Genomic DNA, 27,963 nt, shown 5'->3' on the forward strand with positions numbered 1-27,963 from the left:
TCCAAAAAGCATTGCTTTATTCTCAAAACTGACCACAGCTTGCTGCATGAACCCTAAGCTGAACAGAGGCAGTGAGAGTGGGGGGTAGAGGTGAGAGGCGAGGGAGGGGCAGGAGGAGGAGGAGAATGGGAAGGAGGTAGGCAGGACAGAGAGTGCGGGGTGGGAGGCCATGGGGGGGGCATGGTGACACAGTACAGATCTGTCAATAGAACAATGAAATATCATGAACAAAACACACAGCACACCAGGGATTGCAGTACGATCTCCACTCCTGTTGATCTGCGGCACAGCTGGTCAATGTGTGGGTCAGTTTTCCTGCTGCCAGCTCATGCACTGGGGTGACAGAGTGTGGCCCAGCGTGCCGGGGCTCCAGTTGTGTAGAGGCAGATGCATTGGGATGGTGGGGGTGTGTTCACCGCTCGAGCTCAGATTCTGCAGACGAGTTGTGATTGATGGAGCAAGCACAACCCTCGGTTCTTCCACCCCGCGTGAGACAGTCCAGGCCCGGGGTTGTTCACACCCTCTGCCCTCACATCTTTCCTGGGTCTTCCTTCAGTGTCACTGTTCTGTTAAACACCAACTGCAGAGGGGAGGGGAGGTTGGGGGAAGATGAGAGACACACACACTGGCACCAAAGTTTGGGAATGAGTCGGCCCGGTGTGGGCAAACAATATCACTCGCACACCCTCCCTCCCTCTCCTGCCATGCACAGTAGCTGCACCCTCTATACAGTACGCCACGCTCACAGGCCCAGTCTACTCCAACAGCCTCCCCCAACCACAGTGCCCCCCCACCAGGAGCACAGCACAATCAAGTGCTCATTAAGGGAGACTGCCCTGGAGGGCAGCCTTGCAGAGGTGAGGGGAGGGGACAGGAGAACGGCATTGGGCCAGGGTAGGTAGGTTCTGCCTGGTTTCCCTGCCTCAGCCTGTCATAGGAAGAAGATCCCGATCCGAAACGCCACCTATCCATGTTCTCCAGAGATGCTGCCTGACCCACTGAGTTACTCCAGAGATGCTGCCTGACCCAATGAGTTACTCTGTGTCTGTATTTGGAAGTTACCGCTACCGCTAACTCTCCCCATAAGTCTTGGTTCGCAGCGAGAGGCTTCAGTCGGTTACAGACTAGGGGAAGGTCCAAACCGACACCAACACCACTGATCGCGTGCGTCACCAGCATCCGCCGACACACCGCCTGGTAACGCCACACTCACCCGCTGCTCCGTGCTGTCGGGATCCAGAGAGAAATAACCCACGCGCTCAAACTGGAACTTGTCGAACGGCCGGGCAGCTCGCACAGAAACGTCCAGCAGAGCCGCTGGGATCAGCTGCATGGAGCTCTGGGGAGAGATGGAGGCACGGTGATACCGTGCGTGGAGTGATTAATGGAGGTGTGGGGGTGGTGGGGAGATGGATGACTGACATAGTGCACTGAGAGCTTCCCCCAGCTCCCATGGTGTCTTTCAGGGAGCGTGGGTGGAAGCCATCATGATGAGTCAAGCGATGTACTTTGAGGGGACCAGCAAGGGCAGGGCATGCACAGGGGTATTGAGGGACGTCGGTGTACAGATCCAGGGGTCAGTGGACGAGGCAGCACAGGGCGGAGGAGGGTGCAGGGCATTAGTGGGCACAGAGAGCAGGGAGATGGTGGTATAGCTTCATCAAACACTGGACTGGGTTCACCGTGACCTTGGGCTGTGCTGAGAACTCACCAGTGCCACGGTGACCAGTGCCACGGTGACCAGTGCCACGGTGACCAGTGCCACGGTGACCAGTGCCACGGTGACCAGTGCCACGGTGACCAGTGCCACGGTGACCAGTGCCACGGTGACCAGTGCCACGGTGACCAGTGCCACGGTGACCAGTGCCACGGTGACCAGTGCCACGGTGACCAGTGCCACGGTGACCAGTGCCACGGTGACCAGTGCCAGCCCCATCCGTGGCTCAGGACCTCAGGACCCACACTCACCGGGTTAATGTCGCTCAGGAAGCCACCGGGCACCTCGGCCGAGTCCTCGGGGCACTTGTGGATAAAGCTGCAACACAGTGGGTCATCATGTCAGCTGCGGCACAGAGATACCCCCCCCCCCCCAGCCCGAGACACCACCCACCCCCCACGGGAAATGAGCCCCTCCCCACGGCCGGCTCCTTGGGGCACTTGTGGAGGAAGCTGCAACACAGAGGTTCATCACGTCTGCTCCGGCACAGAGACCCCATGGTAAACAAGATACACCCACCCACCCCTGCCCTCAGTCAGATACCCGGGACAATTGCGGAGGAAGTTGCAACATACCCCAACAGGGACAGCCCCCCCCCCCCCCCCCCCATGAAAGACAACCCCACTCACCCAGGAAACAATGGGGCAGACATCTCACCTCCCACAATGGAGACAGCTCCCACTTGGCACACCCCTGCCCCTATCCGGACCGCCCTCCACACCACTCCCCGGAAACATGCCCCCCTCCCTGCCGGGAGAGCCCACACCCCAGGAGACGTGACCCCCCCCCCATCCAGCCCCCGCCCCACGCAGCCAACACCCAAGAAACATTCCCCCATCCGCCCGCCCTCGCTATCCCCACCCTGGGGAGCTTCCAGACGTGCTGCGTCAGCCTTGGCCACGGCCTCTGGCAGTAAGGCTACAGGCCCCCACCCTCAGCCCACAAACCCCCCCTAACCCAACCCCTCCAGAGCCACTCACAGCCTCTCGTACAGCCGAAGCTCACAAGTCACAGGGTTGGACACCCAGTGAATAAAAGCCTTGGGTTTCTCCACTGACTCGGATTTCTTACAAGTTGCCTCCAGTTCAGTCACCTTCCTGTCGTTATCCTGCGGGATGAAATCTACAGGTGAGTGGGATCGTGTCCAGTAACCACATCTCCCACGCTGCTGCCTCCCACACAGGTGGTGTGCCCCCTTCCCTGCCCACCCTTCCCCACCCTCCTCTCCCACAGCTAGTGCCATCCCCTCCCCCCTCCCCTGCCCACCCTTCCCCAGCCCCCCTCTCCCACACAGCTAGTGCCATCATCTCCCCCTCCCCTCCCCTGCCCACCCTTCCCCACCTCCTCCTCTCCCACACTGCTGCCTCGCAGACAGGACGTGTAGACTGAATGAGCTCCAGACTTTGGGAGACCTGCACAGCTCCATGACTCTGTGACCATTGCTGGATTTTGTTCAGAGGAAGGCTGGTGAAGATTCACCGGCCCGGCTGCTGGGGTGGAGGGAGTTACAACAAGGAATCTGGAGATTATTCTCTGGAGGTTAGAATGAGGGGAGATCCCCCTGAACCGCGGCCAGACCCTGCAGGGCGAGCTGCAGAGAGCACGGGCCCTGGGCTGAAGGTCAGTCACATTTGGGGCCGAGGGTAGAAATCTCCTCACAGAGGCTGGGGCATCTCTGCAATCCAATGCCCCGCCAGCCAGCGGCAAATCTATCCAAGCGAGGGCCGGTGACCTGGATACTGAAGGAATCAAGGGCGGGGGATAGTACACAGAGATGGGTGAGAGGGGTTGAATGGCCTGGTGCTGCTCCAAGACTATCCCTTACCCCGGAGGCAGAGCCGGATCGAGCAGCAGGAGTAGTGGTCCTACACAGAGCAGGCTGGGGGGAGGATGGACCCCACTCCCAGCTTGCAGAACATGCCCCTCTTCTCTTCTCCCCCCCCCCCCCCCCAGGAACAGTCAAATATTTCCCCACCCCCTATCCTGGGAACCATCCCCTCCTCCCAGCCCACCATCCCGGGAATGTCCCCGCTCCCACCCCCCCACCTTGGGAAGCGTCCCCACCTACCCCACCCTGCAGGGGCAGAGACCTACCCGGATCACCCGCTGCACAGACAGGACGTAGCCAGTGTGTCGCAGCCCGACCGGCTGCTCGCAAGTCAATCGCTTGTAACCCTTCTCCATCACCTGCACACAAACACACCACATCAACGCACACACTCAATGGCAGGGCTGAAGCAGATGGACACACCAGCAGACTGGGCCGGTGGAGGCTTCCCAGCAGAGGGACACAGCAGCAGACCAGGTGAGGGGAACTGCCCAGTGATCCTCAGTGCCAGCCACAGCTGACATCTCGTCTTAATCCGAACAGCCAGAGATTGAACAAGGGTCTCGACCTGAAACGTCACCCATTCTCGCCAGAAATGCTGCCTTGTCCCTCCTGTTACTCCTGCATTTTGTGTCTGACTTCCCTGTTCCTAACATCCCCATCGGCCGCACCCGCCCACACCTGCACACACAATCCCCTTTAACCCCCCCTCCTCGCCCCCCACACACAACCCCCTCTAACCCCCCACACACAATCCCATCCCCGCCCCCCCCACACAACCCCATTCCCGCCCCCCACACCCAACCCACTCTTTAACCTCCCCTCCTCGACCCCCACACACAACCCCCTCTAACCCCCCACACACAATCCCATCCCTGCCCCCCCCCCCACACCCAACCCACTCTTTAACCTCCCCTCCTCGACCCCCTCCACACAAACAGACATTCCCAAAGCAGAGTGGTAGCATGTGGCCAAGACTAGACTGATCCACCAGCCCAGAGTCCTTATTCCAGATCCTACAGCAAATAACAACCCATGATCCAGATTCCATGGCCAATCCCGACCCCAATTTGATCCTGAACAGATCCGGATCTTGACCCCATGACCGATTCTAAACTGGATATTAGTCCACGCTGAAAACCCTCCCGATCTGTATCCGATAGCGATGCTGCGGTCCATACAGAGCACCCACACAATTCCCGCACCTCGACCCGGCACAGGGCAGCTGCTACTCACCTCCCGGAAGTCCGCCTGCTCGATGTAGATGGTGCGGCTGAACGGAACCACGTGGAAACCTCTGCTCTCATCCGCTGGGAAATTGGGAACAGACACCTCCAGCGGCTGTGAGCGACAGAAAGCTTCATCAGGGGAGGTAGCACAGTGCTCACAAGTACCCTCCCCCCACCACACACGCCTGTTCTGCCCTCCTTCCCCACACACACACCACCCACGCCCGTCTGCCCCCCCCCCCCCCCCCCCCCCCCCCCCCCCCACGCCAATCTGCCCTCCCCTACACACCATCCACGCCCGTGTGGTGAAATATGGCAGCAACCAGGGATCAGCAAGGCCCCTCGCTCTGCGCCACCCTCCCCTCCCCGGGCTCTGTGTTGTCCGTGAGTGAGGACTGTGACCACAAGGGCAACAGCTCCGTGTAGTTACAGGCTATTCAGCTCTTAGCATCAACACCAGCTGTGGTTCCTTGCAGCACCGTGTACATCGAATGGCCGCCGTGGTGTTGCCGCAGATTACCTGGTTGGATGGGAAATTGGTGATGGTGACTCTCAGTGGCTCCAGGACAGCCATGGCCCGAGGTGCCGTGTCATTGAGAACATCGCGGACGCAGGACTCCAGCAGGTGAGGGGCCATCGTCGTCTGTGCGACCGTCACTCCAACCTGGGCAGCAGAGCAGAGGAGATCAGTAAACCAGGCACTGCAGAGGGGTGCCGGGAGCAGAGGTGGGAGATGGGTCCAGGGGCAGGGCTGGGAGGGCAAGGTAGCGGTGGGCACTGCAGCAAGGGGAGCCAGGAGCAGAGGTGGGAGGTGAGCACAGGGCTAGGATAAGGGCATGAGGGGCAGGGCATCACTGGCAGGGGCAGTAAGGTGGCAGGTGTGCACAGCAGTGGGTGGGTGCAGATTAAGGGAGACAGTGACCGAGTGACCCAGGTAGGGCACAGTGAAGGAGACTGGAGTGTTGTGAAGGGACACCCTGGCTGCACAGTTCCAAACCTCACCAATCAGCACATAAAACCAGCTGTGATCACCACCCTGGAGGGGAGGTGACTGGGGGTATTTAAAGAGGACCTGCCAGAGATGGGGGGCTGGGGGCAAGGACAAATCAGCGATGACAGTGAGTGCTGGGGCAGGCGGGAGGGGCAGAGCAGCACACTGACCAGTGTACCCCCCCCCCGTAGCGGGCAGGGCCATCCAGACGTGGACCCCTCACCTTGGCACAGAAGTTGTTGATGGCCTCCGAAGGGAAGCCTCTCCTGCGCAGCGCGGTCAGCGTGAAGAGGCGCGGGTCATCCCAATCCCTGTGAGAGGCAGAAGGGAAACACCGCGAGTGGCAGGAAACCACCCCTCCCCGCCCCAGGACCACACCCCGTATCCCAGCATCCCCACCCCCCCCCATACAGACACAAGGAAACCCCCCCCTCCCGCACCCCGGCTCACACCAACCCCCTGGACCACTCCCACCATCTCCACCCCCACCCCCCAACCCCGTCCCTGGGCTACACTACACATCCCCCACTGCCAACCCCCTCCCCCCACACCATGCTCCCTCCTCCCCGGCCAGACCAGGGACATCTCGGGTGGAGGAGTTACAAAGGGTGAGCTGATCATTAAATCCAACTTGGAGATTACATGTATGGCAATTTAGTATATTTATTAAAGGTTACGTTTTACTAAAATTAACACCGTGTTTGCGTTAACAAACGTTAATGGATGTTGTCCCTTGCATTGGTGGTGTGCATGCTGAGAGTAGTCGGCTCGTTGCTAACCCGTCAGGGAAACAGCAAGCGGCAGAGCAGGAGATGGGCCTTACCTGACAGCACCGGCCTCCACCAGTTTGATGATCTTCCTCTTGGACACCACAGTATACTGCAGGTTGAGGCGACCATACTCCCACTGCACGGGGCAGTACACGTCCAGGGCATTGCACAGCCAGTAGTAGGATGATCGGCTGCAGGAGGCACAGGTCAGGACCTCGCCCAGCCCGACAGCAATGGCCCCTCCCTCCCCTGCACCTCCCCCCCCCCCCACTCCCATTCTCGCACTTTACTCCCCTGTCCTCGCACCTTACTCCCGTCCCCCGGATCCTACCCCGTCCCCCGCACCCCAACCTACCTCAACCACTGTCCCCCGCACCTTACACCCATGTCCCCTTCACCCCACACGTTACACCCATGTCCCCCGCACCTTACACCCATGTCCCCCGCACCCTACACCCATGTCCCCCGCACCTTACACCCATGTCCCCCGCACCTTACACCCATGTCCCCCGCACCTTACTCCCGTCCTCACATGTGACTTCCCCGACCTCACGTTACTTCCCCATCCCAGAGGTGCTGCCAGCTTATTTAGTAACTGCTTCACTGACCTCAGCATGTCTCAAAGTGCTCGACAACAAAGATAGCTCTTTTCAAATTATTCAAATCAAGGCGTTGAGGCATCACTGTGCACATGGAAATTGCCCAAAACAGCAACGGAAGATATTGTCATGGAAACAGCCTACTTTTAATGAATATCAGTGCATCAGATAACCAACTTCACAGAAAGACTAGACATGGGAGAACAGCTAATCAAAGCCAACGTTGGCAGAGGCAAGAATCAAAGGAGATGTGTGTGTGACTGACAGAATGTTACCAGCAGGGGACTCTGTCCCTGCTATCCCCAACCTGTCTAACAAAGTCAACGTAAAAGCAAGAGATGATGTTTGAAGATGGAACAAAACATGAGGGGGAAGGCAAGTGAAGGTTTAATAAATGTGAGCGTTGAGTGGTGTGGAGAGACAGAGGGACCATGAAGTGCATGCCCACAGATCTTTAAATGCAGCAGGATTGCTCAATGTGGAAGTTAAAATGGTGGGCGGGATTCAGTCTACAGCAATTATAACAGATTTGACATCCATGTTCTCCAGGGCAACTGCCTGACCTGCTGAGTTACACCAGCATCGTTTCTCCTTTGTAAACCAGCACCAGTTCCTTGTGTCCACATGGCAGATTAGTACTGCAGACACCACAAGGTGGATCACAGATTGAGTAATGCACATAGCACTGGTCACCTCCCATACTCCAAAGACTAGCAGGTTTGTAGGTTAATTGGCTTCAGTAAATTGTCCCCAGTGTGCAGGATAGTGTTAATGTACGGGGTGATCACTGGTCAGCGTGGACTCGGTCAGTCAAAGGCTCTGTTACCACACTGTATCTCTAAAGTCTAAAGTACACCGGAGATTAGAATAGAGAGCAAACAGCGGAGACTGACTAGAAGACCAGTTATGGGGAACGTGGGGGAGATAATGTGGACAAGCTCTCCGACTTGGCCTTGATTTCCACGCAACAAGGGCTGCTACCAATCAGCGGCACATTTACCAATGTCTCAAAAATGTTAAAATGCTCATAGCACAGGCTATTTGTCAGTTTAGTAGATTGTCCTATTTCTACCACACTAATCCCACTGCTCCGCTCTCTCCCCACAGCCCTGCATCAACCCCACACTAATCCCACTCACTCCCCACAGTCCTGTATCAATCTCGAGCCAAGTCAAGCACTTTCAGTCATGCCCCATAGGGTCCAGTCATCAATGCTCTGCCTTGACAAAGCAAGGTTGGACTCACCGAGCTTGGAACTCCTTGGTGCAGAGCGAGTGTGTGATGTGCTCGATGGAGTCACACAGGCAGTGGGTGTAGTCGTACGTGGGGTAGATGCACCTGGAACAGACACAAGGGCAGTGAGGAGCGGGGGCATTGAGCGCTGGCAGTGGGGGCCAGTGTTGGGGGAAACATGGGCAGGGCAGGGCTAGGAGAGTTGGGGGTCACAGAATGCAAGGGTCTAAGTGTGGGAGAATGGGCAGTGAGGGCTGGAGCCTTTGGAGAGGGTACAAGAGTCGAGAGTGTTTTATTGTCATATGTCCCAGATAGGACAATGAAATGCTTGCTTGCTGCAGCACAACATTTTCACCAAAAAGCTGCCTGAATGAGGGTGTTTAATACAAGGAGAAATTTGACAAACTTCGATTGTTTTTTTCTGGAGCAATGGAAGCTAAGGGGTGAGCTGAGAGAATTATATAAAATTATGAGAGGCAGAGACAGGGTAGAGAGTGAGAACATTTTTCCCCGGGATGGAAAAGTCAAAGACTAGAGGGCATAGATTTAAGGTTAGCGGTGCAAAGCCTTGAGATGTGCAGAGCAAGTTTTTTTTTACACAGAGGGTGGTGGGTGCCTGGAACGTGGTGCCGGAGGCAGATGTGGTGTGTTCAGAGGCTTTTAGATAGGCACATGGATTTGCAGGGAATGGAAGGATATGGATCACGTGCAGGCAGAGGAGATTAGCTTATCTAGGCATCACGTTTGGCATGGACGTTGTGGGCCGCAGGGCCTGTGGCTGTGCTGTTCTATGTTCATAAGTAGATACTGAACATAGTGACAGGTGTGATGAGGGAGCAAGATGCTGCAAGTTACCATTGATCACCAGTTCGATGGTGAGCTGTGTATTTTATTCTGTAAGCCACTGGGTCCATTTTCCCATCTTCCATGATCAGCTTCATGCGAAGGGTCACCTCTCCTTCCGCAAACATGCCCTTCCTCATTTGCTGCAGGGAAAGACGGAGGGGAGGCTCAGTCACAGACGGAGGGGGATACGGTAACAACGCACAATCCGCATTCCCAGGTTGTCCGGTAACCGCCCCCACCCCCACTGGCATCACCCCTACCCACCCCACCCGCTAACAGCCCCCACCCCCACTGGCATCACCCCTCCCGTTAACAGCCCCCACCCCCACTGGCATCACCCCTACCCACCCCACCCGCTAACAGCCCCCACCCCCACTGGCATCACCCCTACCCACCCCTCCCGTTAACAGCCCCCACCCCCACTGGCATCACCTCTATCCACCCCACTTGGTAACAGCCCTCACCCACTATCGCCCCCTGCCCACTGCATCATGTGGCGACTCCACCACTACTCTGTGCCACTGGCTACAGGCACCTCCACTGGTATTTCCCCCCCCCTCTCCCCAGTAATCTCTGCCCCGGCAACACCCACCCCTGCCACCCGGTGCTTTGACCAGTTCCCGTCGCTGGTGCCGTGGGAGCCAGGGACGGGAAGCTCGGTGCAGACTGCAGCAACGTGAAGCGTCGGTAAATGGCGACTCTCCCCCAAGACAGGCGTACGGCGTTCCTGCACGGTTATAGGTCCTGACACCGACACACACCCCGTGTAACACACTCACACCCACGCTCCCGGCAATCGCGGGAACACTCCGAGTTTACCGGTGGACAGTGAGCCGGGAACCCGGTGCTGACGACCCTCTGCCGCTTACCTGGAAGAGCAGGAGCGAATCCTCAACGGGCCGATCCCTCCAGGGGGACGGGGGCGGGTTGTGGCCTTTGATCTCCTCCACCTTCTGGTGACAGGCGTAGGCCTGCCTCCTGCGGGAAGGGGAGGACAGGGTGTCAGGGGGCTGAGAGTACATGGCCGCACACAACACCACTGCTCTTCAGAGAAGATGCCAGAGCAGCCAAGGACTGGCTCCCGACCCCCCAGCACTGTCACTATAGCCACTGCCCCACAGCCTAACCTAACCCAGTCAATCCCAACCCCCAGCACCCTCACTACAGCCGCTGCCCCACAGCCTAACCCTAACTCAGTCAATCCCGACCTCACCAGAGCAGCCATTGCCCCACAGCACCAGGGACTAGATCTCTCCAACCCTCTGGCACATTGACTGTGGCTGGTGCTCGATTAGCCGGGCTGGGCCCATGACCGAATTGGCTGTGATCACCACCCAATATCTGGGGATGGGTTGGGATTGGCCGATTCCAGGACAGCCTGCCTGAGATCAGTCTGGGGATGTTCCTGATTGGCCTCGGGGAGTGGCCACGGGCAGCGGCCAGCATTATCTGGAGCTGTGAGTGGTGGGCAGCAGCAGCATGGGCGGCGGTGTCCACACACAGGTGATTAATAAACTGGGCCTCAGCATGGGCATAGACACAAACTGGGATACCACACGTGCCACAATGCAGTGGAGAATCCAGGGGAACGGCCGACAGGCGGTGAGCAGGGGTGGAACACACACCCTCAGCACAACTGGAAACATGTTTCAGGGAAAGCGAGCGAGAGGGGAACGTGTAGAAGGGCATGATCAGAGCACCGTGCGGCAGAGACTGGCACGATGCAAAGCGTCAGAGTTGCCTCACTGTGCTGTGCACTACGTTTCACTGCACCCACCTTTTGATGAGCTCCACTGCCCAATCATACAGATGATCAAAATAGTCCGAGGCGTGGGTGATTTTGTACGGTGTGTAGCCTGCAGAGAGTGGAGAGGGAGAGAGGGGTGAGAACGGAGAGAGGTGGGAACAGAGAGTGGAGAGAGATGGGATCAGAGGGAGTGGAGAAGGAGTGGGTGGCAGGCTTGTCATAATGGCAGCTCCTTTCCAGGGTGGAGGGGGAGAGTGGAAGCGGGCAGAGAAAGTCACACGGCAGAAACGGTGGCCACCGAGCAAGGGGAAAGCTGATCTCGGATTCAGAGACAAATTCAACGGCACAGCAGTGCAGCGGTAGAGTTGCTGTCTCACAGCGCCAGAGACCCGGGTTCGATCTTGACTACGGGTGCTGTCTGAGTGGAGGTTGTACGTTCTCCTTGTGACCGTGTGGATTCCCTCTGGGTACTCTGGTTTCCTCCCACATCTCAAAGACGTCCAGGTTTGTAGGTTAATTGGCTCAGGATAGCAGTGAACATTGTCCCCAGTGTGTAGGATAGTGCGAGTGTATGGGGTGATCGCTGGTCGTCACGGACTCGGTGGGCTGCATCTCTAAAGACTAAAGATGGTTGAGCTGAACAACTGGGACCAGCAGGAATTTTGGATCAGCAAGGGAACGTTGCAGATGCTGGGTACCCACTCAAGATTGGTGTCATCTACACTCATTCCTCTGGCCGCCTAGTGTTTGGTACCAATACAACGGGCACTGAACAAACTGTGCCAGTCTGCCCAGGGCTAAACCCACAGCCAGCACTAACACAGCCGGCCACTCCACCATCTCTTAGATACTATCCCCACAGCCAGCACCAACATACCCAGCCACTCCACCATCTCCCGGATGCCCTGGAAATACTTCTCCTCCTCCTTCTCCGGGTTGGTGTCGTCGTACCGGAGGAAGCAGATTCCGTCGTTTGCCTGCAAGGCACGTTTGTCTCCGTCAGTGACGGTCGGTCAGTAAGCGGCACCCTAACCTGCGGTCCCCGGGGCCAGTGGGAGAGGGGCGGCAGGGGCGCACAGCCAGTGTTCACGGCTCCAGAACCGGAGGAGCAGGAGCAGCGGCCATCCGCTTAGAGATGAAGCCACATGGAGCCGCAGCCCACGGCACCGTGGACTCTGGCCACTGGACAGGTGAAAGGCACTGCTCGTAGAGGAACCAGATCATCCAGATACAAGGGCACAGTGACCACTGGACATGGGGATTCACACTGATCGAGCGACCCCTGGATGGTCTTGCCCCACCGTGTCCCCTCCTCCGCGCATGGGGGCTCACCCAGGCCCAGCAACCCCTGGGTGGATCCTTCTCCACCACATCTCCCCCCCCCTCCACACAAGGACACTCACCCTCACCAAGCTGCCCCTGGTCAGGGTCCTTCTCCTAAGCACCTCCCTCACATATGTGGACTCACCCTGTGCCCTCCCTCCACCTCCCAAGCGCATTGGCACTCACCCTGGCATAACCAAAGTTGAAGTTGATGGCCTTGGCGTGGCCGATGTGGAGAATCCCATTGGGCTCTGGTGGAAACCGCGTGCGGACCTGACAAAGAGCAACGGGGCAATGAGCACATTCCCTTCGTATCCGGCATCCGAACGCTCCTCGCTCAATCTGTACCTCATCCCAAACTGTTCCTTGCCAATCATTTGGAAAGTCTGCCCAATCTGGGTAGTCTCTCTCTTCACTGGTGGGGTGGCAGGCTGGGGCCAGACTGGGCTGGGCTGCACTGGGGAGCTTACAATGAGGGCAGGAGAACGGCCAGACCCAGCACCTCATCACCGGCTATAGACACACCTGACTGCAGCACAGGTGGATGAGGGGTGACCTTGTAGAAGTGCATAAGATCATGAGGGGGATAGATAGGGTGAATGCCCAGTGACTTTCATCTTTCACATTGTCCCCAAACCCACACCCTCTTCAAAACTCTGATGGAGCAACCTGAACGAAAACCAGTTCCATTTGCCCGTGTTTGGCCCATATCCCTCTAAATCTATCCATGTGCCTGTCCAAGTGTCTTTGAAATGGTGCTATAGTACCTGCTTCAACTACCTGCTCTGGCAGCTCATTCCATACACCTACCATCCCGTGTGTGACAAAGATGCCCGTCGGGTTCCTAATAAATCTTTCCCCTCTCATCTTAAACCTATGTTCTCTGGTTCTTGATTCCTGCTCACTGCTGTCAGAAAACCAACAGTGACCAAGCCTTGTCACATCCCTGACCCCAGCAAGGAGGAGGTGGTAGCACGACACATTGCCCAGGGCTGCGGGGCCAGGGAGCCAGCTGCCACTGGGGGCAGGCTCAGGGAAAGGGTGGTTGGTGGCAGGGGCATCGTACCTGGCCTCCTGTAATCTCCAGGTGTTTCTGCAAGAGCTCCATGGTGTTGTCTGTCACAACGTAACCTTCCGTCTTAAAGTTTTCACCTTCAGTGAAGAAAGAAAATTAATGACCACCTTCCATGGTGTAAATGACCAGGAGCTGCGGGCCACAACATCCATGCCCAACGTGACTCCAGTCAATTTCAACTAGCCAACCCCCCTCATCTATAAACCAGCCCTCAAACTGGCACTGAAACATCCATGTCTCTCCTAACTCAGTCCACTGCTCTCTCCCCACAGCCCAGAATCAATCACACTACCCTGTTCTCACAGCCCTGTATCCTTCCCCACACTAACCCCACTACCCTGTTCTCACAGCCCTGTATCCTTCCCCACACTAACCCCACTACCCTGTTCTCTCACAGCCCTGTATCCTTCCCCACACTAACCCCACTACCCTGCTCTCTGCCCACAACCCTGTATCAATCATAAGATCAGATAATCAGAGCAGAATTAGGCCATTTGGCCCATCAAGTCTACTCAGCCATTCAATCATGACTGATCGATCTATCTCTCCCCCCTAACCCCATTCTCCTGCCTTCTCCTCATAACCTCTTACCCCCGTACTAATCAAGAGTCTATCTATCTCTGTCTTAAATATAGCCACTGACTTTGACTCCACAGCCTTCTGTGGCAAAGAATTACTCAAATTCACCACCAACTAAAGAAATTCCTCAAAGATAGACACTAACTGCTGGAGTAACTCAGAGGGACAGGCAGCATCTCTGGATAGAAGGAATGGGTGATGTTTCGGGTCAAGACCCTTCGTCAGACTGTTGTAAAGGATCTCGACCCGAAACGTCACCCATTCCTTCTCTCCAGAGATGCTGCCTGTCCCACTGAGTTACTCCAGCAGTTTGTGTCTATCTTCAATTTAAACCAGCATCTGCAGTTCTTTCCTACACATCAAAATAAATTCCTCCTCATCTCCTTCCTAAGAGAATGTCCTTTAATTCTGTGGCGATGACCTCTAGTTCTAGACTCTCCCGCTAGTGGAAACATCCTCTCCACATCCACTCTATCCAGGCCCACACTAACTCCACAGCTCCGCTCTCTCCCCACAGCCCTGTATCCATCTCCACCCTAATCCCACTGCCTCTCTCTCTGCCCAGTGCATACCAGGTACTCGCCCCTCTCTGGTGAATACTGTCCCCCTCGGATCCTCCCCCTCCTGCAGTGTCATTTGCCTGCCCAAGGACCGTTTCCCAGTTCCTCTGCATTCCCTGACCTCAGCTTCCTCCTCCCACCCCCTACTGTCATGCTCCCTGACGTGGAGGCTGGTTTGGTTAAACTGCACAGGGGGGGGGGGGGGGCAGTGGGACAGTTGGTGACTCCTGGGAGGGGGCACAGACACTCACCAGGCCGATGGAACTTTATCGCCTCTCCCCGCAGTTGCTCCAGAACGGATGCAGAGTGCAGCGTCAGCTGATCTGTGGGCGAGAGGAGGAAGACAAACCGTTACCCGCCAGTGACCAACATGGAACACCAGGAGTTTAAGAAGGAACTGCAGATGCTGCAAAATCGAAGGTCGAAACGTTGCCTATTTCCTTCGCTCCATAGATGCTGCTGCATCCGCTGAGTTTCTACAGCTTTTTTGTGTACCATGGAACACCAGGATCCCGCCGATCGCTGATCGTGACCAGCTGTTGCAGAGTGGTGCTTCTATAAAACAGACATTTGGAGGTACGTGGATAGGAAAGGTTTAGAAGGATATGGGCCAATTGTGGGCTAATGGGACATGCTTAGATGAGGTGTGGATGATCAGTGTGGATGGGCTGAGACGAATGGCCTGTTTCCGTGCTGTGAAACCAGGACGTGCAGCCTGGGAGACACTGTTTAGCCAGCCTTGCAGATTTACTGCAGCACACCTGTACATGGTGTACTGACTGGCAATGCACATTGCCAGTCAGTACACCAAGATGAGCTGCATGAGCTGCATGGGTGAGTGAACTTCGCTATGGTGTTAAAATGCTTAGGTGCTGCTGGAACTGCATCCATTGAGGAAAGCGGAGGTGGATGTGTTGTATCGTCAAGCGAGGGCTGCTGGTGAACTAACAGGAGAGTGGGGGTAGGTAGTTGCTTTGTACAGCCCAGCAACTTGGGGGGGGGGGGGGGGCGGGTGGCGAACTGTGAGGAGAGTGGAGGTTGTTGCGTTGTATCAGCCGGAGGCTTAAGGGGGCGGTGGTGAACAGCGGTGGTGTACAGTGAGAATGGGGGTTGGTGGGCGGTACTGGCCGGTGGATGATACTGGCCGGTGGTGAACTATGAGGAGAGAACATGAGGAACTATCACTCTTTAGTCACAAGGTAGTTAATCTGTGGAACTCATTGCCACAGAGGGCTGTGGAGTCCAAGTCAGTGATATTTTTAAGGCAGAGATAGACAAATTCTTGATTAGAACGGATGTCAAGGTTTTTGGGGAAAAGGCAGGAAAATGGGATTAGGGGGCAGAGATGATTGAATGGCAGAGTAGACTCGATGGGCCGAATGGCCTAATTCTACTCCTATAACTAATGAACTTGTGAGTGTGAAGGTTAGCGCGTTGTACCGGCATGAGCTTGGAGAGGCCGGTGGTGAACTATGAGAGTGGGGGTTGGTGCTTGGTACCGGTCGGCTGCTCGGATGGGCGGTGGTGAACTATGAGAGTAGTGGTTGGTGTTTGGTACTGGCCGGCTGCTCGGAAGGGCTGGTGGTGAACAACAAGGAGAGTGGGGGCTGGTGCATTGTACCGGCAGCAGCTTGGAGGGGCCAGTGTTGAAGCCATCACAGTGCACCATCTTTGGCCTGCCTCACACCATTTTTTCGATGAGGCCACTGGAACTTCCGGTCGGGAAGGCCCAAGTGGAGGTGCCCAGTGCCTGTGGGAATAGCTCGCTCGTCAGCCACAGCGGGGCGTCCAGTGCCTTCCAGTGGACAGTGGCCCGGCCAGTAGGAAGGACATTGAAGCCTCTGTACGTTACCACTGCGCACCCCCCTCAATCGCCAATCTTTCTTTGCAACATCGCTCCAAAGGTTAGCCTTACAGAACCGACACTGCTGTCTGCAGCGATACCTCTGTCAGTGTGACTGTGTGACCACAGGGGGGCAGACTGACTCTACACTGGGGCTCCGGCTGACTCACTCCGGCCATTATATCGGACAAGGGGAATTCTTGAAGCTATAATAAAACTGAGCACGTCTGTAGTATGGTTAACCCAAGAGCCCAAATACAGAAGGATGGATGATGGGAACATTGGTGAACACAGTAAAGGTAATTTAGAAGTCACCTTAGGGGAGCAGTCATCACAGTAGGGAAGTGTTTGGATTGCAGGGCATAGCTCTACACATATGCACAGGATGTCAGAGCAATAAAACTCAGCATGCGATTTTACTATTTAACTCAAAAACAAGGACAAATCTCTTTCATGAGGATTTGCAACACTTGGCTTCAGGCGGCAAAGTTTTAGAATACTTTTAAGGCGGAGGTGAACAGATTCTTAAGCAACAGGGTGAAAGGCTACTAGGCAGTCAGAGGTTACAATCACATCAGCAATGCTGCCATTAAGTGGCAGAGAGGGCCAAGGGAATGCGCAGCATTGCTGCTGCTGCTGATTTGCACGTTTAGTTGCGGGCAGTCGAGCGTCACTGGTTAATTAACAAGGAACCACTTCACAGGATGTTATTTTCACAGGGAATGTATTAAGGGCAATTAAATGATTACAGGTCTGGCTGCGGATAATCACAGCGTGCAGCCAAACAGAGCTAGTGATTTAAAACTACCACCGCAAACACTCAGCGGGTCAGGCAGCATCTACAGGAAGGCAGACAGGCAACGCTCCTGGTCAGAGACCCTTCACAGAATCGGATTTTATTTTCACTTATTTGATGCTCAGAGCTGTGTTTTGTGCCTTCTGCTTCTATTTAAGTGTAATTATATTAGTGCTTTTATTTTTGAATCCCCGCTGCCACACATGCAACCCCTGCCTGTCCAAGCCGAGCTTCGTCCCACCGTCACCCACCACCACTGCTACAGGGAACAGATTTGACCTTGTTTCAGAGTGATATACATCCATGACCCCAACCTCCCCCCCCCACCCCTACCACACAGTCCGAGCAGTGGCCTACTATCCAAAGCTCACCATTGTTTGATCCCTCTTCCTTGTCTTTGAGGCCACTTCTTGGTGCCTTCTCCTTTGGAGTCTGTAGGGAACAGAATAACAAGAACCTGCTGAGTCGGATCCCACAGATGCTGCTCTGTGGCAGTCACTGGGAGCTGGAGGACGCACGTGCACTGAGGACTGTGGCCAAAAAATAAAACTGGGAATGCGGCTCAACCATGGCTGACGAGCGAAGTCAAGGATAGTTTTACAGCCATAGAGGTATATAAATTGGCCAGAAGAAGCAGCAAACCAGAGGATCGGGAGAAATTTAGAACTCAACAGAGGAGGACAAAGGGGTTAATTAAGAGAGGCCAAAAAGAGCATGAAAGAAAGCTTGCGGGAAATATAAAAACTGACTAAAAGTTTCTCTAGGTATGTAAAAAGGAAAAGATTAGTGAAGATGAATGTAGGTCCCTTACAGTCAGAGACAGGTGAATTTATAATGGGAAACAGGGAAATGGTAGATCAGTTAAATTACTTTGGTCTGTCTTCACTAAGGAAGACACAAACAATCTCCCGGAAATACTAGGGGACCAAGGATGTAGTGGGAGGGGGGAACTGAAGGAAATCCACATTCATCAGAAAATGGCGTGAAGTAAACTGCTGAGACTGAAGGCTGATAAATCCCCAGGGCCTGATGATCTGCATCCCAGAGGACTCAAGGAGGTGGCCCTAGAAATCCTGGATGCATTGGTGATCATTTTCCAATGTTCTCTCGACTGGATCAGTTCCTGTGGACTGGAGGGTAGCCAATGTAACTCCACTTTTTAAGAAAGGAGGGCGAGAGAAAATGGGGAATTATAGACCAGTTTGCCTTGCATCGGTAGTGGGGAAGATGCTGGAGTCGATTATTAAAGATGTTATAGCAGCGCATTTGAAAAGCAGTGACAGGATCGGTCAAAGTCAGCATGGATTTATGAAGGGGAAATCATGCTTGACTAATCTTTTGGAATTTTTTGAGGATGTAACAAGTAAATGGATAAGGGAGAGCCAGTTGATGTGGTGTATCTGAACTTTCAAAAAGTCTTTGACAAGTCCCACACAAGAGATTAGTGTGCAATATTAGATCACATGGTATAGGGGTAGGGTACTGACATGGTTGGCAAGCAGGAAGCAAAGTGTAGAAATTAACGGGTCCTTTTCAGAATGGCAGGCAGTGACTAGTGGGGTGCTGCAAGACTCAGTGCTTGGACCCCAGTTGTTTACAACGATTTGGATGAGGGAATTAAATGTAATATCTCTAGGTTTGCGGATGACACAAAGCTGGATGGCAGTGTGAGCTGCGAGAAGGATTCTATGAGGTTGCAGGGTAACTTGGATAGGTTGGGCAAGTGGGCAGAAGCATGGCAGATGCAGTATAATGTGGATAAATGTGAGGTTATCCACTTTGGTTGCAAGAACAGGAAAGCAGATTATTCTCTGAATGGTGTTAGATTAAGAGAAGGGGAGGTGCAACGAGACCTGGGTGTGCTTGTACATCAGTCATTGAAACCTCATTCGAAGTTTACACGATGAGCCGAGGGAAGAAATACCTTGGCCTTCTTTTCCAGGTCAGCTTCAGTCTTTGGTCCAAGTAAGTTAAGAACCTGTGAGATGAGAAGGGAGGCATTAAAACGGAGAGAGTGCACAAGCTGCTCAATCACTATAGTTGCCTTGTTTTTGTCAAGTTACTGATTTACAACCGAGCCAGGAAGTTTACTTGCCTTTATGGACGGACATTCATTTGTGACTGCCTTTCCTATAGCGAGCTTCAGCAAAGCAGGGGCGCAAGCATTGGCCAATGATCCCAAGAGAGCAATGCAAGGGCAAGGTCACAAAGGCCGACCGTTAGTCTCCCAGACACAATACAATGTGACGCAGTGTCTCATTGTCACATTTGTAAAGTAGTGAGCTTTTAAAATATGATACCGGCCGAATCAAAACAAGCCCGTTAGTGTCAGATCCAAAAGGGAATCGTAAAAGTATCTCAATTATGTTGCCAAATACAGACCGCCCCGCATTTTTAAACAAGGAAACCAGAATGGCTTGTTGTTTGGTAGTAATCTGAATAGAAACTAGGCCGGTAATAAACCCTGGCATTTGTGTCCTCATAAACCCAACACTGAGCCGGTTTCACGAGGCCTCGGGCGTGACCCAGACTGCCTCTTCGTGGGGTGGCACACTGCAGATACACCAAGCACCACACAAGCAGCTTACACAACTCGTTACACTTGCCTGGAGGTCCACTTCATTCTTGACAATCTTCCCATCTGCCCACTTCAGCTTAGTCCTCACATCACCTGGCGGGGACAACAGTTCACACAGGTTCCATTCCGGACGTGACATTAAAAGCCCTTACATCAGCGCCTCTTCAGAAAACTGAACAGTCACCAACTCCTTCAGAGAGCTGCCTTCTCCACTCAGTGAGAACCACTGAATCCGACAGTGCAGGATGCCATTCAGCCCATCTGCCTGTGCCACGCATCGGCTCTCTAACCTGAACATTTCCCCCCAATTTATCCAATTGAAAATATCCGAGTCTGCATCCAGTGGAATCAAAATCACAGTAACATTGCAGAAAACATTCCTCCTCACCTTCCCTGGGCAAGGGAAACAGATGCCCAGTCAGGTTCCTGATCACTACAAAATATTGACAAGCTGTGGACTGTCTGGTTGCACGGAGGACTCTGGGCCTTTTTGCACTGTATCGGGGTTGTTAATTGAGTTTTTCAGTTCATTATGTTATCTATGGGTATTGTGTTTACAGCACTGTTAAGCTGCACAAGAAAGAATGTCATTGTTCCATTGTTGTTACACATGACAATTAAACACAAGAGATCAATTTTAGCAAGACCGAAAGAGGGCATTGTAAATGGCAGGGCCCTGTAGAGTGTCACACAACACAGAGACCCAGGGGTGTAAGTACATAGTTCCATGAAGTGTCGCCACATGTAGGCAAGGTGGTGAAGGCACCATCATCGGTCAAGGTAGAGTATAGTGGATGAGACGTCATGGTACACAGCAAGGCCTCATTTGAAGTATTGTGTACAGTTCTGGTCACTTGCTCGAGGAAGGATGTTATTATACTGGAAGGGGTAAAAAAAGAGGTAAAAAAAGATTGGTTCTGCATGGATTGTTATGTGGAGAGACTAGAACGGCTGGAACCTTTCTCCCTAGAGTACCTCTCTCCCTGGAGCATAGAAGGCTGTTATAGATAAGCTTATAGATCAGTTATAGATAAGCTGAAGGGCCACATGGTAGGGGGGTCTAAAACTAGAGCGCATAGCTTTAAGGTGAGAGAGGAAATGTTTAAAAGAGACCAGAGAAACAACCTTTTCACACAGAGGTTGGTGGGTATATGGAACACGCTGCCAGAGGGGGTGGTTGAGGCAGGTACAATTACAACATATACAAGACACATGGTCAGGTAGTTGGATAGGAAAGGTTTGATGGGATATGGGGTAAGTGGGACAAGCTTGTTCAGGCAATGGTTGGCATGGGTGAGAGCTGTGCTGTTTAACTCTCCAATACCTCAATTACATTCCAACACTGAAGGTCACAGACCCGCATCAACTCATCCGGAACTAGTTTGAAACATTCCCACCACCACAAGTCAGGACTGAGACAGGTGTCTCCACATGACCCCCAGGGAGATGGGTGAACCACGAGACATCTCACCCCCAGTTCACACTCACCCATAAGCAGCCCCATGTTAAACCTGTATCGTTCCAACATTATGTTGTTAATGTACTTGTTTACTGTTGCTTCGACCTGGGTGGACAGAGACTATGTTAGAATACACAGAGGAAAACTGCTCTATCTGCATCGTCAATACCATGCAAAATATGATCAATACTATTATTATGATTAATATCAGTACTATTGATAACTAGTACCATAAACAATCTGAAGAAGGGTCTCTACCCGAAACATCACCCATTTCTTCTCTTCAGAGATGCTGCTTGTCCCGCTGAGTTACTCCAGCATTTTGTGTCTACCTTCAATTTAAACCAGCATCTGCAGTTCTTTCTTACACACAACTCCTTACTTTCTTCCTTTAAAAAGAGGAACAATTCATGGTCAGAGGACACCACCATAAATCTGCAGACCAGAATAGTGAATCTCCACAACTCGGTCTTCAAGCTTTGAAGAGAGCAGATCGACCTGAAGTTTTGGTTATTTCTATCCCTACAGATGCTGCCTGATCTGTTGAGTGTTTCCAGCTCTTTCCATTTATCCTCAGGTTTTGTACTTGCTCTTGTCTGAGTTTGGTGGCGTCAAACAGTTTGGAAAGGAGCACTGCTGTATAAATCTCAAATAAGAATGGTGGGACATTTAAGTGTAACTTAACAGGAGCAGCATTAACAACAATGTAAAGAGGCTGTACCTGAACACTTGCAACCTCTGGAATTCCCCCCAATCCCTGCACAACCGTCTTCCGCATGAAGGTAGTCCTACTACTATGGCTGGGTTATTATTCTGACTGCACATAGGTCGGTTGCTGTTAAGTTCTGTTTGATAATGTTTCTGTGAATCACTTTGAGATTTTTATCAGGGGTGTGCCTGCAGGGAAATACAGGGACGTTTGCCAATTCACAGGGCACGGGGAGACTGATGAAAAGATGAACCCACACCCGAGAGGGAGACCTCAGTACTTCCCCCTGCACTGGATCTTGGACCTCAGTCAGTGTGGATTGGTAACAGCTCCTCCTCACTCACCATCAACATGTACACCTCAGTTAGACACAAAAAGCTGGAGTAACTCAGTGGGACAGGCAGCATCTCTGGAGAGAAGGAATGGGTGACGTGTCGGCTCCAGACCCTTCAGAACCGAAACTTCACCCATTCCTTCTCTCCGGAGATGCTGCCTGCCCCACAGAGTTAATCCAGCTTTTTGTGTCTATCTTCGGTTTAAACCAGCATCTGCAGTTCCTTCTCAAACATTTTGTGTACATCTCAGTGCTGTGTGTGTGACCCATCTCAGTGCTGTGTGTGTGACCCCCTGCTCTACTCTCCTTACACCCATGACTGTGTGGCTAAGCACAACTCCAATGCCATCTACACATTCACCACTGCACCACTGTGGTTGGCTGCTTCACGGGTAGTGCCTGAAAAAATCTTTCTTAAATGTGTGACTGTCTCTGACTCCACCACTTCTTCTGGCAGCGAGTTCCATATACCAACCACTCTGTAAGAGAAACATTCCCCTCAGATGTCCTTTAAAATTCCCTCTCTCACCTTCAACCTATTCCTTCTGGTTTGTGATTGTTGGTGACATTTACACATGGAAGTTGTAGCTCTCCACCCTCTGCACTGAAGCAGCACTGATATGGACTGGGGTGTGTCCTCCACCCTGAAGCCCATGATCATCTCCATGGTTTTGCTGACACTGAGTAATCAGGTAGTGCGCTAACGTTATCTCCAGTGACCCGTGGACCAGTAGATGCAGCCGAGGTACACTCACCGTCTCCTCGATCTGTTCTGGTGTCACCACCACCCCAATGCCACATTCTCTCTCAAAGTCGGTGCTGTCAATCGAATCCAGACGGTGGTTTTTAATGTATTCCACCGCAGCTAAGGGAAGAAACAGAATGAGTTCTGATTAATTACAGTGGTGATTTCAGGATGGATGCAGATACTGGTGAGAAAGGTTGGCAATATGGGTGTAATGCCACACAGGTAAATACAGCACAGCAAAGTGGAGCCAAAATGGGCACGGATGCAGATTAACAACAACTGACGCAAAGAATAGGCAAAACAATACAAAAATCATCGGAATCAGTTTAAGAAGAGAAATGTCAACAGGTCAGATAAGGAGAAAAGTGTATAGCTGTAGGTAGGAATGTGTGTGGTAGAGGACCGGGGGAGATAAAAGAGGAAAGGGGTCCTTGGGGATGGTAAATGAGCATAGAGGAGGGAAAAGGAGCAGGGTGCCCGGGGTGGGTGGGGGAGGTTGGGAGAAATGTGTGCGCACCAGGTGAGGGAGGTGGTCAGGGGAAAGTGGTGGGTTGAGGTGATAGTATTTGTAATTGGGAAATTCATTGCTCATACCGTTGGGGTGTAAGCATTAGTTGATTGTAGAAATCACCTACAATGGCACGAGCACTTGGTGCCATTAACCCGTACCGTTTCCCATCACTGTCCCAACTGATGGTCTAGTTTAACCCGATAACACAAGCGACCTCCAGCATTTACCGTTGAGCTGCAGGTCAGAGCCGACTCCTTTGGTGGCGATGTACTTGACGAGGAAGGCCAGGTGCTGCTGATCCTTGAGGCGGGTGGCGGCGTTGTATAGCAGTGTACCGGTACACCTGTCCACAGCACAGCCCAGGATTGCCTCTGCCTGAGGATGGGAGAGACGGGTATGGTTATCGGCTTATTACTGTCACGTGTACCGAGATAGTGAAAAACCTTGTACGCTATCCACTCAAATCAAACTTTGTGTACTATCCAGGCAAATAAGTACAATCCAGCCATACACAAGTACAACAGGTAGTACAAAGGGAAAAATACCAGATGTAGTTTTACAGTGTTATACGCTATAGATACAGTGAAAATGTGTACGGTCTGCTATGAGGTAGGTTGGAAGTCGGGATGACACTCTAGCTTATGAGGGTCGGTGAAGAGACTAGCAGCAGGGTGGAAGCTCTTCCAGAATCTGGTGGTACATGCTTTGAAATGTTTCTATCTCTGCCCAATGGGAGGGGGAAGTACGGGTGGGATTAAACTAAAAAATCGGGGGGGGGGGGGTGGGGGTGGAAGTCAACAACGTGGAAGTGTATCTGTGCAGCTAACGGGAAAGAGAGTGTAGGAAAGGTCACGTTTAAACTAACAGGGCAGGGGGATGGGACCCAATGCAAGGAGACTGATGGCCATAAAAGGAGGACAGAAGCAAAAGGTAGAAGGGAGATAAGGAAAACAAACCTGAAAGCTTTGTGCCTTAATGTGAGGAGCATTCGAAATAAGGTGGATGAATTGAATGCACAGTTAGTAGTTAAGGGATATGATATAGTTGGAATTACGGAGACATGGCTCCAGGGTGACCAAGGCTGGGAGCTAAAAAAGCTAAAGAGGAATAAGATTAGGCTTCATTGCCTTCCACAATCTGTAGTGGATTGTTAGGTTAACTTTTATGTAGTTGTGTGTTGTCTTGTTGCTTTTTTTTTTAGTATGGCTGTATGGTAAATTGAATTTCACTGTACCTTAATTGGTACATGTGACAATAAACTGACCTTAACAACATGCAGGGGTATTCTATATTTAGGAATGATAGACAGAAAGGAAGAGGAGGTGGGGTGGCATTGCTGGTTAAAGAGGAGATTAATACAATAGCAAAGACAGACATTAGCTTGGATGCTGTTGAATCGGTATGGGTAGAACTACAAAATAGCAAAGGGCAGAAAACGCTTGTTAGAGTTGTATACAGACCACCAAACAGCAGTAGGGAGGTTGGGGATAGCACAAAGCAGGGAATTAGGAATGCGTGTAGCAAAGGTACAGCGGTTATCATGGGTTACTTTAATCTACATTTAGATTGGGCCAACCAAATTGGTAACAGTGCTGAGGAGGAAGATTTCCTGGAATGTATACGGAATGGGTTTTTAAACCAATATTGAGAGGAACAGACCAGAGGGCAAACCATCCTAGACTGGGTATTGTGTAATGAGGAAGGATTAGTTAGCAATCTTGTTGTGCAAGGCCCCTTGGGCAACAGTGACCACAATATGGTGGAATTCTGCATTAGGATGGAGAGTGGCCTGGTTAATTCAGAGACTAGGGTCCTTTACTTGAATAAAGGCATTGAAGGCATGAGACGGGAATTGGCTAGGATAGACTGGCAAATTATACTTAAAGGGTTGACAGTGGAGATGCAATAGCAAAGATTTAAAGACCACATGGATGAACCCCAGAAATTGTTCATCCCTGTCTGGCGAAGAAATAAAACTGGGAAGGTGGCTCAACCGTGGCTGACGAGGGAAGTCAAGGATAGTGTTAAATCCAAGGAAGAGACACATAAATTGGCCAGAAGAAGCAGCAAGCCAGAGGACTGGGAGAAATTTAGAACTCAACAGAGGACAAATGGGGTTAATTAAGAGGGGAACAAAAGAGCACAGAAGAAAGCTTGAGGGGAATATAAAAACTGAATGTAAAAGTTTATTTTGGTATGTGAAAAGGAAAAGATTAGCGAAGACGAATGTAGGGAGGAACTGAAGGGAATCCACATTAGTCAGAAAATGGTGTTAGGTAAACTGTTGGGACTGAAGACAGATAAATCCCCAGGGCCTGATGATTTGCATCCCAGAGTACACAAGGAGGTGGCCCTAGAAATCCTGGATGCATTGGTGATTATTTTCCAATGTTCTCTCGACTCTGGATCAGTTCCTGTGGACTGGAGGGTAGCCAATTTTTAAGTAACTCTACTTTTTAAGAAAGGAGGGAGAGAGAAAGGAGGGAGAGAGAAAACGGGGAATTATGGACCAGTTAGCCTTATATCGGTAGTGGGGAAGATGCTGGAGTTGATTATTAAAGATATTATAGCAGCGCATTTGGAAAGCAGTGACGGGATCGGTCAAAGACAGCATGGATTAATGAAGGGGAAATCATGCTTGACTAATCTTTTGGAATTTTTTGAGGATGTAACAAGTAGAATGGATAAGGGAGAACCAGTGGATGTGGTGTATCTGGATTTGCAAAAAGACTTTGACAAGGACCCACACAAGAAATTAGTGTGCAAAATTATAGCACATGATATTAGGGGTAGGGTATTGATATGGAGAATTGGATGGCAGACAGGAAGCAAAGAGGAGGAATTAACGGGTCCTTTTCAGAATGGCAGGCAGTGATTAGTGGGATGCCGCAAGGCTCGGTGCTGGGACCCCAGTCGCTTACAATATATATTAACGATTTAGTTGACGGAATTAAATGTAACATCTCTAAGTTTGCGGATGACACAAAGCTTGGTGGCAGTGTGAGCTACGAGGAAGATGCTATGAGGCTGCAGGGTGACTTGGATAGGTTGAATGAGTGGGCATAGGCATGGCAGATGCAATATAATGTGGATAAATGTGAGGTTATCCACTTTGGTTGCAAGAACGGGATGGCAGATTATTATCTGAATAGTGTCAGATTTGGAGAAGGGGAGGTGCAATGAGAACTGGGTGTACATCAGTCACTGAAAGTAAGCATGCAGGTGCCGCAGACAGTGCAGAAAGCCAATGGCATGTTGGCCTTCATTGCAAGAGGATTTGAGTTTAGGAGCAAGGAGGTCCTACTGCAGTTGTACATGGCCCTGGTGAGACCGTACGCTTAACAAACAGTGTAGGAAGGAACTGCAGGTGCTGGTTTAAACTGTAGACATAAAAAGCTGGAATAACTCAGCGGGACAGGCAGGATCTCTGGAGAGAAAGAATGGGTGATGTTTTGGGTTGAGACCTTCAGACTGAAGAGGTTGAAAGCCAACCATATAGATGTAAAACACAATGACTAGAGATGTGTGTTATCCAACTAAGGGCAGAAATCAGAATCATGTGTTCATCTTTATTGACAAGACACCATAATAAATATATTACAGAAAAAATAATTTAATGGGGTGGCATAGTAGTAGAGTTGCTGCCTTACAGCACCACACACCCAGATTTGATCCAAAGGTCATTCATGTGCTGCACGTTGATCAGAGCCTGGCTCTACTGTGGAATGTAATTAGGAATGTAATTTAAACTAACCTTATTCATACCTAATCGAATTTAAAGCATAAATGTTGCATTCAAGTGTCAGTTAAAAGACTCGCTACAGTATGACCCAGATTGCACAATATCAAGCTTAAAAATGCAAAAGCTCCCTACCGTGGGAGGTGGGGGGGGGGGGGGGGGGGGGGGGGGGGGGGAAACACCCCCCTTCCACACTCTCCCCCACCATGGTCGCTAAGCTCCCTCGCAATTTCTCACTCTCAACTCTCACCCAATGTTGGCAGCCCTGATATACACACTGAGCTTTTCTTCATCTCTCTCGTTTGTCACATCATACTATGTTTGCATATCCTGTTGTGCTGCAGCAAGTAAGAATTTCATTCAGATGACAATAAAACACTTGACTCTTCCCTCCTTCGGCCGGCCGCGCTCTCACTCCCTTCCCTTTTCCCTCCACTCCAGTCCTCCTCCTCTCGTCTCCACTCCAGCCATCCCATCTCATCTCATCCCATCCCACCCCTCTCCTCTCCTCTCCACAGGGTCAGTCGCGATCCCCAGCTAGCGTCCTCCCACCTGCTCCACGGCCTGGGCGAGGAGTCCGCTCAGCGCCTCGTTCTTCAGCGTCTCCTTGGCCTTCTGCTCGCTCAGGCCGATCCGGCTAAACAGCGCCAGCGCCGCCATTACTGCCAGCCTCGCTCCGCCAATCACGTCACGTCGGCCGGTGCAGCCACCTGACCCGGCCTGGTCAATCGTGGGGATTGGCCAATGAC

General features: G+C 52.2%; 1 protein-coding gene across 3 annotated transcripts; it reads right to left on the bottom strand.

Moving 5' to 3' along the window:
* On the bottom strand, positions 1 to 27,925 carry qars1 (glutaminyl-tRNA synthetase 1). 3 transcript variants are annotated; one of them, XM_033036929.1, is made up of 24 exons: positions 27,767 to 27,925; positions 23,703 to 23,850; positions 22,972 to 23,081; positions 21,203 to 21,278; positions 19,743 to 19,807; positions 19,061 to 19,114; positions 17,508 to 17,568; positions 14,749 to 14,820; positions 13,350 to 13,435; positions 12,470 to 12,556; positions 11,838 to 11,937; positions 10,991 to 11,069; positions 10,083 to 10,191; positions 9,223 to 9,353; positions 8,380 to 8,472; positions 6,589 to 6,726; positions 5,989 to 6,076; positions 5,295 to 5,438; positions 4,782 to 4,886; positions 3,812 to 3,904; positions 2,698 to 2,825; positions 1,969 to 2,035; positions 1,214 to 1,339; positions 1 to 580 (listed from the first exon to the last, which is right to left on the bottom strand). In XM_033036929.1, the coding sequence occupies exons 1-24, from the start codon at positions 27,872 to 27,874 to the stop codon at positions 530 to 532; spliced, it is 2,319 nt and encodes a 772-aa protein (XP_032892820.1). In that variant the 5' UTR covers positions 27,875 to 27,925; the 3' UTR covers positions 1 to 529. The 3 variants fall into 3 exon arrangements, with proteins under 3 accessions (XP_032892820.1, XP_032892819.1, XP_032892821.1); XM_033036928.1 differs by having other exon boundaries at positions 14,743 to 14,820; positions 27,767 to 27,916; XM_033036930.1 differs by lacking the exon at positions 14,749 to 14,820 and having other exon boundaries at positions 27,767 to 27,916.
* Between the last annotated feature and the right edge of the window lie 38 nt (positions 27,926 to 27,963).

Source organism: Amblyraja radiata, chromosome 18 (assembly GCF_010909765.2).
Source record: "Amblyraja radiata isolate CabotCenter1 chromosome 18, sAmbRad1.1.pri, whole genome shotgun sequence".
Lineage (NCBI taxonomy): Eukaryota > Metazoa > Chordata > Chondrichthyes > Rajiformes > Rajidae > Amblyraja > Amblyraja radiata.

Bases quoted from the DNA above. Each gene is read 5' to 3' on its own strand.
- qars1 (XM_033036928.1), bottom strand. From the start codon at position 27,874: ATGGCGGCGCTGGCGCTGTTTAGCCGGATCGGCCTGAGCGAGCAGAAG. The intron at 23,851-27,766 runs GTGGGAGGACGC...TCCCATCCTCAG, and splicing joins TCGCCCAGGCCGTGGAGCAG to GCAGAGGCAATCCTGGGCTG. The intron at 3,905-4,781 runs GTGAGTAGCAGC...GTTTGTGTGCAG, and splicing joins AGCAGGCGGACTTCCGGGAG to GTGATGGAGAAGGGTTACAA.